Here is a 12702-nt window from a genome sequence, read left to right on the forward strand (position 1 = left end):
TATATATATATATATATATTATATATATATATATATATATATATATATATATATATATATATATATATATATATATATATATATATATATATATATGCATGCTACTTTTGGGGCCCAGTTCTGGACTTTTTGTATATCCTTATACTCTTGCTCTATCATCCACATGATGGATATGGGGTGCACATAAACTAGCCACTTCAGAGACAAAATCTAATTTAATTTCTCTGTTTTTTGGCTCTCTCTCTCTCTCTCTCTCTCTCTCTCTCTCTCTCTCTCTCTCTCTCTCTCTCTCTCTCTCTCTCTCTCTCTCTCTCTCTCTCTCTCTCTCTCTCTCTCTCTCTCTCTCTTTCTCTGACTCTCTTATTTGAATATATACATATGTGCTTATACCTTGAACCTGCGTGTGCACATGACACAAATCACAGTGAAGCTTACTAACAGGTGTTGTTGTCACCCCCACAGATCCGTCACCTGCGTCGCCGTCACCTGTCCCCTCCCGTGAGTCGCCTACCGCCTTGGATCACCAGCAGAGAACCTGGGCCTGCCTCCCCTGCCTCCCTTCACTGAGGACACCTGCCTCACTAGGAGACGTTTCCTACGCCAGGTCCCGAGACAGCTCACCCTCCACCTGTCCTCATTTCTACCTACTCCTGAGGGAGCCTTGAAGTGGGGGTTCTCAGGAGCGCCTCTCTGCTTGGCCCTAGAAGCAGGTATCCTGTGAGGAGTGGGAAGCCTGTAGGTGCAGGTAGAGGCACTTCGTGGCCCCTTATACAGGCGCAGTTTAGAGGCACTTCGTGGCCCCTTATACAGGCGCAGATAGTGGCACCTCGCGGCACCTTATATAGGCGCAGTTTAGAGGCACTTCGTGGCCACTTATACAGGCGCAAATAGTGGTACCTCGCTGCCCCTTATACAGGCGCAGTTTAGAGGCACTTCGTTGCCCCCCCTCATACAGGCGCAGTAGTCAAGATGGCGACTTCAGTGCTGGTGTCAGCCGACTCTCGCTAAGAGAAGATGACACATCCAGAGCTCTCACAAACTCTCGGGCCCGGCTTGGGTACTTAGCATTAGGTGTGTGTGTGTATAGAAGTGGTACATAGTGTCGATATAAGGTATATTATAAGCTGGAAGACAGGGACTTCTTGTACATATCTCCAGACCAGAGCATGAGGTAGCCAGCGCTCCTCTCTCGACCGGTCACCCATCCAACTCCTGGCCCCTGGTTCCTGTTTCCCCTTCCCCTATCCTCCCCATTCCCCATAACCCCTGACCGTACGCCCCGTCCCTCATCCTCCCTTCCCCCCTCACCCATTCATCGTTAATCATGGATACCCTACACGCGCCCACGCCCGCCCCCGCCCGCGAGAAGGCGATCAACGGGGGCCACGCCCACGTTATCACCGCCCTCAACTCCCCGCTGCTACCGCCTAAAGTGGCCCACGTAGCGCCTCCCGCCCACGCTCACATCCCGCCCACGCACACGCCCTCTCCCCATCTCAGGCACCGCACGCCCATGACCAACACCCCGATCATCGTCCAGCAGCAACCTCAACAGCCGCAGCCGCAACCGCAGCCGCAGCCGCAGCCACAGCCGCAGCCACAACAACAAAAGCAACAGCAACCACAACAACAGCCACAACGCCCACCACCTACGCCCACAAACTCGCCCAGACCCACACAGAAGGAGCCGCCTCCCCCTGCCCACACCTCGCCACCTCTAGGTAAGTGCCCACGGCCCACGATCTTTCATAACACTGTATTAGTGTATCCCAACACTGATACATTATTGTTGTTGTTGTTACTGTGTACTGTATCTCTCCTAGATAGACTAGATAGACTAGATAGACTTTTGTACTGGATGCTACCTACTGACTTTTAACTGACCACAACACTGCTCAGCTCTCTCTCTCTCTCTCTCTCTCTCTCTCTCTCTCTCTCTCTCTCTCTCTCTCTCTCTCTCTCTCTCTCTCTCTCTCTCTCTCTCTCTCTTTCTCATCCTACAGGGACACATCGGTATACTGCCATTGGTACATTGGTGCCTAAAGTGGGTAGGGTGCCAGGTGTGGGTAGGTTGCCAGGTGTGGGTGGGGTTCCAGGTGTGGGGCTGCCAGGTGTGGGTGGGGTGCCAGGTGTGGGTGGGGTGCCAGGTGTGATTGGAGTGTCAGGTGTGGGTTGAGCGCCAGGTGTGGGCGGGGTACCAGGTGTGGGTGGGGTGCCAGGTGTGGGTGGGGTGCCAGGTGTGATTGGAGTGTCAGGTGTGGGTTGAGCGCCAGGTGTGGGCGGGGTACCAGGTGTGGGTGGGGTGCCAGGTGTAGGTCGGGTGCCAGGAATGACTGGAGTTTAGGATGCCAGAGAGGCTAGAGTGCATCAGAAGTGCTGCCATTAGAGATGTGAGGAGAGAGGGAGGGAAGTATGTGGCACTGTTTCAAGTTTGAAGCACGTGGCACTGACATCAGCTGGTCCGTAGCACTGACATCAGCTGGTCCGTGACACATACCCCCTCCCTGTCTTACCGCTGATTGGTGGATGTTGACGCATCTTAGTGTTGGTGAGTGTGTCGATGAGTGCGTTGGAGTATTGGTGAGTGAGTTGTGGTGTTGGTGAGTGTGTTGGTGTGGTGGTGAGTGTGTTGGTGTGTTGGTGAGTGTGTTAGTAAGTTGATGAGTGTGTTGGAGTGTTGGTGAGTGAGTTGTGGTGTTGGTGAGTGTGTTAGTATGTTGATGAGTGTGTTGGAGTGTTGGTGAGTGTGTTAGTGTGTTGGTGTGTTGGTGAGTGTTTTGGTATGTTGATGAGTGTGTTGGAGTGTTGGTGAGTGAGTTGTGGTGTTGGTGAGTGTGTTAGTATGTTGATGAGTGTGTTGGAGTGTTGGTGAGTGTGTTAGTGTGTTGGTGTGTTGGTGAGTGTGTTGGTATGTTGATGAGTGTGTTGGAGTGTTGGTGAGTGAGTTGTGGTGTTGGTGAGTGTGTTAGTATGTTGGTGAGTGTGTTGGAGTGTTGGTGAGTGTGTTAGTGTGTTGGTGTGTTGGTGAGTGTGTTGGTATGTTGATGAGTGTGTTGGAGTGTTGGTGAGTGTGTTAGTGTATTGGTGTGTTGATGAGTGTGTTGGTGTGTTGGTGAGTGTGTTGGAGTGTTGGTGAGTGTGTTAGTGTGTTGCTGAGTGTGTTGGAGTGTTGGTGAGTGTGTTGTTATGTTGGTGAGTGTGTTGGTGTGTGTACCAGTGTGTTGGTGTGTTTTACTTTAAAGTTGTAGGGGACGAGTCTCAGCTCCTGGACCTGCTTCTGTACTTGCCACTTACCAGATTCACCCTCTCCTAGCCTTGTGAATTCTATCGTACCTGCTCTTCAAACTATGTATGGAGCCTGCTGCCTCCACCACTTCTTTGTTTGAGGTCATTCCACTTCCTAACCGCTCTGAGACTGAAGAAATATTTCCTGACATCCCTGTGACTCATTTCTGTCTTTAACTTTCAGTTGTGCCCTTGTGTACTTCTTTCCCGCCTCTTGAACATCGTGTCCCTCTCTACCCTATCAGTTTCTCTTGAGTACTGTGTTTGATGTTATCATGTCTCCCCTGGTTCTTATGTTCTCCAATATCGTGTGTGTGTGTGTGTGTGTGTGTGTGTGTGTGTGTGTGTGTGTGTGTGTGTGTGTGTGTGTGTGTGTGTGTGTGTGTGTGTGTGTGTGTTTTCATACTACCACACCAAATGATTCTTAAACTGTAAGTTTTATACAAAATTCAAGACAATTCAATGGCGTGAAATATCGGTACGGAACTCGGTGTTAGGAGTTGCAACACAAACGTTGTATAAGAAAGGTTCGCTATAAATGCCTGCCAGTGTCGCCATTTTGTCTTCCAACCAAAGACCTCAGTAAGCAGTGCAATTGGAACACATTCCCTTCCAGTATTGCTAATGGAGAGGCAAATGCACATTTTATAAGTAAATATCGGACGAAGAGCTCATATACCTAATTACGGTTACCTACTGTCACTTTGAGGTGCCAGTATGTATCTAATTAGGTATCTGTAATTAGTAATTAGGTATCTGTAATTAGTAATTAGGTATCTGTAATTAGTAATTAGGTATCTGTAATTAGTAATTAGGTATCTGTAATTAGATATCTGTCTTGAGGTCAGTCATTCCTTAGACTCATCCAGGTCAACCTGCTGACCTGGTTGAGTCTGCCCTGCAGACTGTTGGTGAGCATAAATCAGTGTTGGGTATCTAAAATACAACTTGTCTATTAAAATTGCCACTGGTGGGGAATCTAGCTACCAGTAGTGGGTATCTGGTTACCAGTGGTGGGTATCTGGTTACCAGTGGTGGGGAATCTAGCTACCAGTAGTGGGTATCTGGTTACCAGTGGTGGGTATCTGGTTACCAGTGGTGGGCATGTAGCTGCTAGTGGTGGGTATATAGTTACAAATGGTTGGTATTTAGTCACTCTATAATATTCTTCAGTCCTAGTACAATATTTTACGCTAGATATACATAGAGGTGAACTTAGATTAACACAACAACAGTAACTGCAGAGGTAGCAGCAGTAGTAATGACAGCAGCAGCAGCAGCAGTAGCAGTAACAGCAGCAGTAGTAATGACAGCAGCAGCAGCAACAGTAGCAGAAGCAGCAGCAGCAGCAGCAGTAGCAGCAGCAGCAGTAGCAGTAACAGCAGCAGTAGCAGCAGCAGCAGCAGTAGTAACAGCAGCAACAGCAGTAACAGCAGCAGTAGCAGTAGCAGCAGCAGTAGCAGCAGCAGCAGCAGTAGTAACAGCAGCAGTAGCAGCAGCAGCAGCAGCAGCAGCAGCAGCAGCAGTAGCAGCAGCAGCAGTAGCAGTAGCAGCAGCAGCAGCAGCAGTAGCAGCAGCAGCAGCAGCAGTAGCAGCAGCAGCAGTAGCAGTAGCAGCAGCAGCAGCAGCAGCAGTAGCAGCAGCAGCAGTAGCAGTAGCAGCAGCAGCAGCAGCAGCAGTAATAGCAGCAGCAGCAGCAGCAGCAGTGGCAGTAGTAACAGTAGTAGCAGTAGCAACGGTAGGAGTAGCACTAGCAGCAAGCAACAGCAGGAGTGGTAGTAGTAGTAGTATCATCAGCAACAGCAATGACAGCAGAAGTAGCAGCAGTAACAGCAACAGCAACAGTAGCAGCAACAGCAGCAGTATTGTTTATCTCTTACTTTACCTCCTGACATTAACCTCGCTATAAATTCTTCATTGTACCGTGTTAATTCATCCAGCTCTTCACTTTGTAACGGTGTAACACGAGGGAATGGAGAACAGGGAGAGAACCTTCCGCTATACTATCCTGACCTCGCCTATCTCTCGGTAGACAGCCTCGACGTGGACAACAGAGCCTGCTATACTTCCCCTTGTTCTTCCAGGTACTTTCTTTGTCTCTCTCACTGGCACTCTCCCCACCACCCCCCACAGTGACATTCCCGGCACAGTCGTGATCACAGGTCTGGCACCGTGCCTCCTCGTCCACCCCTCCCCACCCCACCATCCAGGGGCGACGCCCTTGGCTTTGTACCTGAGAGTAGGGGTGAGCGGAGGCGGTGGTGGCGGCGGGGGTGGGACTGGAGTGGTGGCGGAGTAGGGGCTGGAGATCAATTTATAGATTTCTCCAGCCTATCACTGTAGCTTTTCATGCAATTTATAATTAACGATCTATCCGTAATCAAACCTCTTAGTCATTCAGTTTACTGCTGAACTGCAGCAGCGTCATGACTAGTGCGGGTATATAAAGTCATGTGTTTGCATTATCACAGGCTGGTGTGTAAGTATTTACAGGCTGGCAACTAGAGTGGTGGGGAGAGTTCAGAGAAGCAAGGTGACAGGTGTTCCCCTTGACACTCTGTTTATGTGCTACTGCGAATGTGTGTCTCATTGCCAGTGTGATTGTGTGCTTGCTTGTGAGATTGGTTATACTGGTGTTTGGAGCGGGGAAAGTGGTGTTTGGGATGTTCTGAAAGACTGCGTGGTTTCCCCTTCGTGCTCTGGTTGTGTGTACATACGTGTCCAAACACACACACACAGGGGTGCCACAGGGATCAGTTCTAGGAACGGTGCTGTTTCTGGTATTTGTGAACGACATAACCGAAGAAATAGACTCGGAAGTGTCCCTGTTTGCAGATGACGTAAAGTTGATGAGAAGAATTCAATCGGACGAAGACCAGGCAGAACTACAAAGGGATCTAGACAGGCTACAAGCCAGGTCTATCAATTGGGTCCTGGAGTTCAACCCCACCAAGTGCAAAGTATGAAGATTGGGGAAGGGCAAAGAAGACCACAGACGGAGTACAGTCTAGGAGGCCAGAGCCTACAAACCTCACTCAAGGAAAAGGATCTTGGAGTGAGTATAACACCGGGAACATGACTCCGGGAACATCTCCTGAGGGGCACATCAACCAAATAACTGCTGCAGCATACGTGCGCCTGGCAAGCCTAAAAACAGTATTCCGACATCTTAATAGGGAGTCATTCAGGTCTCTGTACACTGTGTACGTTAGGCCCATATTGGAATATGCAGCACCAGTTTGGAACCCTCACCTAGCCAAGTATGTAAAGAAACTAGAGAAAGTGCAAAGGTTTGCAACAAGACTAGTCCCGGAGCTAAGGGGTATGTCCTACGACGAGAGGTTAAGGGAAATCAACCTGACGACACTGGAAGACAGGAGAGTTAGGGGGGCTATGATAACGACATATAAAATACTGAGAGGTATAGATAAGGTGGACAGAGACAGGATGTTCCAGAGATGGGACACAGCAACGAGGGTTCACAGTTGGAAGCTGAAGACTCAGATGAACCACAGGGATGTTAGGAAGTATTTCTTTAGTCACAGAGTTGTCAGGAAGTGGAATAGTCTGGGTAGTGATGTAGTGAAGGCAGAATCCATACATAACTTTAAGAAGAGATACGATAAAGCTCACGGAGCGGGAAGAGTGACCGGGTAGCGGCCAGGTCAAGAGGCGGGGCCAGGAGCTGTGAGTCTACCCCCGCAACCGCAACTAGGTGAGTACACACACACACTCATACACACACACATACACACACACATACACACACACACACACACACACACACACACACACACACACACACACACACACACACACACACACACACACACACACACACACACACACACACACACGAAGATCGTGAGACAATGTTCTTGAGACGCAAGAAGATATCACCGTATATACTTGGAACTAAACTACAGAGGAAACAGGTTAGGAAACAGATGAAATATCACTGCAGGAAAGCGAAGCATAACTGGCAGCCAGAGTAGGGTACAACCAGCCTCCAGAAATCCCTCAAACCTCTTAGCAAGCCCAAATAAAGACCCACCCCTACTTCCCCAACACTAGCAATAGCCCCACACCTTCCCCAATCCTCCCCTCCTCACATATGAACAACAAGCAGAAAGGCTAGACACCAGAGACCAAAACATAGAAAAAGAAAGAACACTTAGTGTATGGTACATAAATGTGACAAACAACAGTGACGAAACAAAAAAACGGATAGCAGAGGCAGATTGCAGACATCAGAGCACTCACAGAGACAAAACTGAGGCAGATACCGTATTCACAGGAGGATATCAGGTAAGGAGGAAAATAAGAGGAAGCGAGGGAGTGGCAGTAGCACTGACAACCAGAAACTGACAAAATATTGAGGAAATAAGGGGATAGAGAGAAATAAATCAAATGACAACATAGTGGACAGAGTGAAGATTTAGAGACCCACAGCAGCAGGAGACAAAGACAGGAATATGATGACAACAACTAAGCAATGTATGACACCACAGAAAAAGCAACAAATCTCATAAGTTACGGAAGATTTCAACCTCATATATATATATATATATATATATATATATATATATATATATATATATATATATATATATATATATATATATATATATATATATATATATATATATAGAGAGAGAGAGAGAGAGAGAGAGAGAGAGAGAGAGAGAGAGGCAGAAGTAGAACCCACACAGGAGACCGCTTGGTAAACATGTCAAGGACACTACAAAAGAGAGAAAGGGGATGAACCAGCAAGACAGAATCTAGTATTTACCATAAGCGCATCTGGTATAGGTAAAATAGAACACGAGAGAACTCAGGCGACTCCACAGCACTGAATTCCGAATGCTTTGAAGAACAAAACATTGAGGGATAAACCAGATTTCAGAAGGGAAAACTTGAAAGGATGAGAGAACTCCTACACTGTTAAATTGCAGACAACCATCACTGACAACCATAATATAAAAGGTAGTCAAAAATAATCGGAAGTAGAATAACAGAGCACTTGCAGAGAAGTAGTGACACTAACAATGACCAGCACAGATTTAGAGATGGTAACTTTTACCTGACAAACTCGCTGTGAATCAAGCAGTGACGAGGCAACAAAAGTGAGATGACAGAGGGATGCACGGACTGCATATTCTTGGACTACCAACATGTATTTAATGCTGTATCTCACAGGAGACCAGGACAAAAATCTGAGGAACAGGCAGGTGTAACAGGAAATGTAACTGATCAAAGAATATCTGCTGGGAAGGACGCAAAGATTGATTGTCTGAGTCAAGTTATCAGAGTGTCGAGGTATTAGTGGGTATGTGTAACAAGTGGGGTTAGGCAAGGATCAGTTTTATGGTAAAATGACATCAGAAAGTACAGTTAGATACATATCTGTATACAGGTGATGTAAACTTTATGAGAAGAATAAAAGTCTGTTAGGATATGTGAAGAAAACTACAAATGGATCTGGACAAACTGCAAGACTGGTCAGATAAGCGGATACTGGAATTCAACCGCAGTAAATGCAAGGTTGCGAAATCAGGAAAGGAACAAGAAGACCAGAAACTGAGTATAGAGTTGCGAGACGGAGACCACAGACATTTATGTGTAACATATGTTAGGTTTATGTTGGAGTATGCAGGTGTTAGCATAGAACTGACACCTGACCTAACGATATTAAATGGATAGAACGAGGGATGGCAAAATGAAAACTCAAGAAATAATCCAAGAACTGAATAGTGTAGACAGAGATAGACTGAGAGGCGGAGAACGGGTACACTGGGGCATAGTTGGAGGTTAAAGACACAGGGATATCATGAAATATTACTTCAGCCTAAGAAGACTCAGGAAGTGGAATGACCTGGATGAAGAGGTAATGGAGGCAGGTGCCATTTATAGTTTTAAGAGTAGGAGAGAGAGCTAGGAGAGAGAGAGGCAGGGTCACGAGCTGAAACTCGACTCTTACATCCACAAATTGGTGAACACATACACACACAATTGGCTCCTGGAGTTCAATCCCACCAAGTGCAAAGTCATGAAGATTGGGGAAGGGCAAAGAAGACCGCAGACGGAGTACAGTCTAGGGGGGCCAGAGACTACAAACCTCACTCAATGAAAAAGATCTTGGGGTGAGTATAACACCAGGCACATCTCCTGAAGCGCACATCAACCAAATAACTGCTGCAGCATATGGGCGCCTAGCAAACCTCAGAACAGCATTCCGACATCTTAATAAGGAATCATTCAGGACCCTGTACACCGTGTACGTTAGGCCCATATTGGAGTATGCGGCACCAGTTTGGAACCCACACCTAGCCAAGCACGTAAAGAAACTAGAGAAAGTGCAAAGGTTTGCAACAAGACTAGTCCCAGAGCTAAGAGGTATGTCCTACGAGGAGAGGTTAAGGGAAATCAACCTGACGACACTGGAGGACAGGAGAGATAGGGGGGACATGATAACGACATACAAAATACTGAGAGGAATTGACAAGGTGGACAAAGACAGGATGTTCCAGAGATTGGACACAGTAACAAGGGGACACAGTTGGAAGTTGAAGACACAGATGAATCACAGGGATGTTAGGAAGTATTTCTTCAGCCACAGAGTAGTCAGTAAGTGGAATAGTTTGGGAAGCGATGTAGTGGAGGCAGGATCCATACATAGCTTTAAGCAGAGGTATGATAAAGCTCACGGCTCAGGGAGAGTGACCTAGTAGCGATCAGTGAAGAGGCGGGGCCAGGAGCTCGGACTCGACCCCCGCAACCTCAACTAGGTGAGTACACACACACATACACACACACACCAGTATTGATGTGGTCTCCGCCAGGGAGGAATTTCAAGAAGTTTTGTGCATTTCCGGTGTTCTGAGAAAAAGTCTTCTCTCTCTCTCTCTCTCTCTCTCTCTCTCTCTCTCTCTCTCTCTCTCTCTCTCTCTCTCTCTCTCTCTCTCTCTCTCTCTCTCTTCCTTTCTCCCTCCCCTCCCATTACCCTTCCATTCTCTCTCCTCCTTATTTCCCTTTGCCCTTTTTCTCCCTTTCATTCTTTTCTCCTCTCTCCTTCCTGGCATCGAGATAGAAAGTGTACTTAAATATTTATGACTCTCAAAATCATAACAATTGCCAAATAATTCAGGGAACGTGAAGGATTTGAACCCAGGGCCCGTCAGTGCTAAAACTAGCAGGCCAGTGCTCTACTTCACCATGCTGGCCAATAAGACTTGGACAACCAAGAATAGTTCCACACACACTAGGAAGGCTAGTGTGGGCCACCACTGTGACCACAAGTCTTCTTTCTTACAGACGGGACTCACACTAACAGATAAAAAAAAACAGAGAGCCAGAATTGCAGAGAGAAATTATATCGAGATGTTTCGCCTGTTATACAACCTGTCCACGAAATTAAAACCCCTGGCAAGCCGGTTCTAAACCTAGCAAGCCAGTAGTGTTGTTAATACAGTTCAAAGTTAACAGGCCAGTAGTGTTGCTACCACTTCAGTTCAAAGCTAGCAAGCCAGTAGTGTTACCACTACAGTTCTAAACCTGGCAAGCCAGTAGTGTTATTACCCCTACAAATTTAACCTAGCAAGCCGGAATCTTCAGCGGTTGTTCCTTTAATATCCTACCAAGGAAGAAAATCAGTGACAGCACAGCCGTAGAACACTGATTCACAGTTATATACACTGCCTGCTAGACGGTCTAGTGATACTGCCGCTAAGAAGTCACCTACCAGCACCACCAGTGCACCAGGACGGTCTAGTGATACTGCCGCTAAGAAGTCACCTACCAGCACCACCAGTGCACCAGGACGGTCTAGTGATACTGCCGCTAAGAAGTCACCTACCAGCACCACCAGTGCACCAGGACGGTCTAGTGATACTGCCGCTAAGAAGTCACCTACCAGCACCACCAGTGCACCAGGACGGTCTAGTGATACTGCCGCTAAGAAGTCACCTACCAGCACCACCAGTGCACCAGGACGGTCTAGTGATACTGCCGCTAAGAAGTCACCTACCAGCACCACCAGTGCACCAGGACGGTCTAGTGATACTGCCGCTAAGAAGTCACCTACCAGCACCACCAGTGCACCAGGACGGTCTAGTGATACTGCCGCTAAGAAGTCACCTACCAGCACCACCAGTGCACCAGGACGGTCTAGTGATACTGCCGCTAAGAAGTCACCTACCAGCACCACCAGTGCACCAGGACGGTCTAGTGATACTGCCGCTAAGAAGTCACCTACCAGCACCACCAGTGCACCAGGACGGTCTAGTGATACTACCGCTAAGAAGTCACCTACCAGCACCACCAGTGCACCAGGACGGTCTAGTGATACTGCCGCTAAGAAGTCACCTACCAGCACCACCAGTGCACCAGGACGGTCTAGTGATACTGCCGCTAAGAAGTCACCTACCAGCACCACCAGTGCACCAGGACGGTCTAGTGATACTGCCGCTAAGAAGTCACCTACCAGCACCACCAGTGCACCAGGACGGTCTAGTGATACTGCCGCTAAGAAGTCACCTACCAGCACCACCAGTGCACCAGGACGGTCTAGTGATACTGCCGCTAAGAAGTCACCTACCAGCACCACCAGTGCACCAGGACGGTCTAGTGATACTGCCGCTAAGAAGTCACCTACCAGCACCACCAGTGCACCAGGACGGTCTAGTGATACTGCCGCTAAGAAGTCACCTACCAGCACCACCAGTGCACCAGGACGGTCTAGTGATACTGCCGCTAAGAAGTCACCTACCAGCACCACCAGTGCACCAGGACGGTCTAGTGATACTGCCGCTAAGAAGTCACCTACCAGCACCACCAGTGCACCAGGACGGTCTAGTGATACTGCCGCTAAGAAGTCACCTACCAGCATCACCAGTGCACCAGGACGGTCTAGTGATACTGCCGCTAAGAAGTCACCTACCAGCACCACCAGTGCACCAGGACGGTCTAGTGATACTGCCGCTAAGAAGTCACCTACCAGCACCACCAGTGCACCAGGACGGTCTAGTGATACTGCTGCTAAGAAGTCACCTACCAGCACCACCAGTGCACCAGGACGGTCTAGTGATACTGCCGCTAAGAAGTCACCTACCAGTGAACCAGGACGGTCTAGTGATACTGCCGCTAAGAAGTCACCTACCAGTGAACCAGGACGGTTTAGTGATACTGCCGCTAAGAAGTCACCTACCAGCACCACCAGTGCACCAGGATGGTCTAGTGATACTGCCGCGAAGAAGTCACCTACCAACACCACCACCAGGATGGTCTAGTGATACTGCCGCTAAGAAGTCACCTACCAGCACCACCAGTGCACCAGGACGGTCTAGTGATACTGCCGCTAAGAAGTCACCTACCAGCACCACCAGTGCACCAGGACGGTCTAGTGATACTGCCGCTAAG

The 12702-nt window shown here is 48.2% G+C and overlaps 1 protein-coding gene across 2 annotated transcripts in view; it reads left to right on the forward strand.

The window, feature by feature from the left end:
• The first annotated feature begins 464 nt into the window (after positions 1-464).
• The window catches only part of LOC128684540 (tyrosine-protein phosphatase non-receptor type 23-like), a 431331-nt gene continuing 419093 nt past the window's right edge, over positions 465-12702 (forward strand). For both annotated transcript variants that reach the window (XM_070096677.1, XM_070096671.1), the window contains exon 1: positions 465-1721. In XM_070096677.1, the coding sequence (XP_069952778.1) occupies positions 1325-1721 (397 nt within the window). In that variant the 5' untranslated portion in view covers positions 465-1324. The remainder of the gene's footprint in view (positions 1722-12702) is intronic.

The sequence above is a fragment of the Cherax quadricarinatus genome, chromosome 4 (genome assembly GCF_038502225.1).
Source record: "Cherax quadricarinatus isolate ZL_2023a chromosome 4, ASM3850222v1, whole genome shotgun sequence".
Lineage (NCBI taxonomy): Eukaryota > Metazoa > Arthropoda > Malacostraca > Decapoda > Parastacidae > Cherax > Cherax quadricarinatus.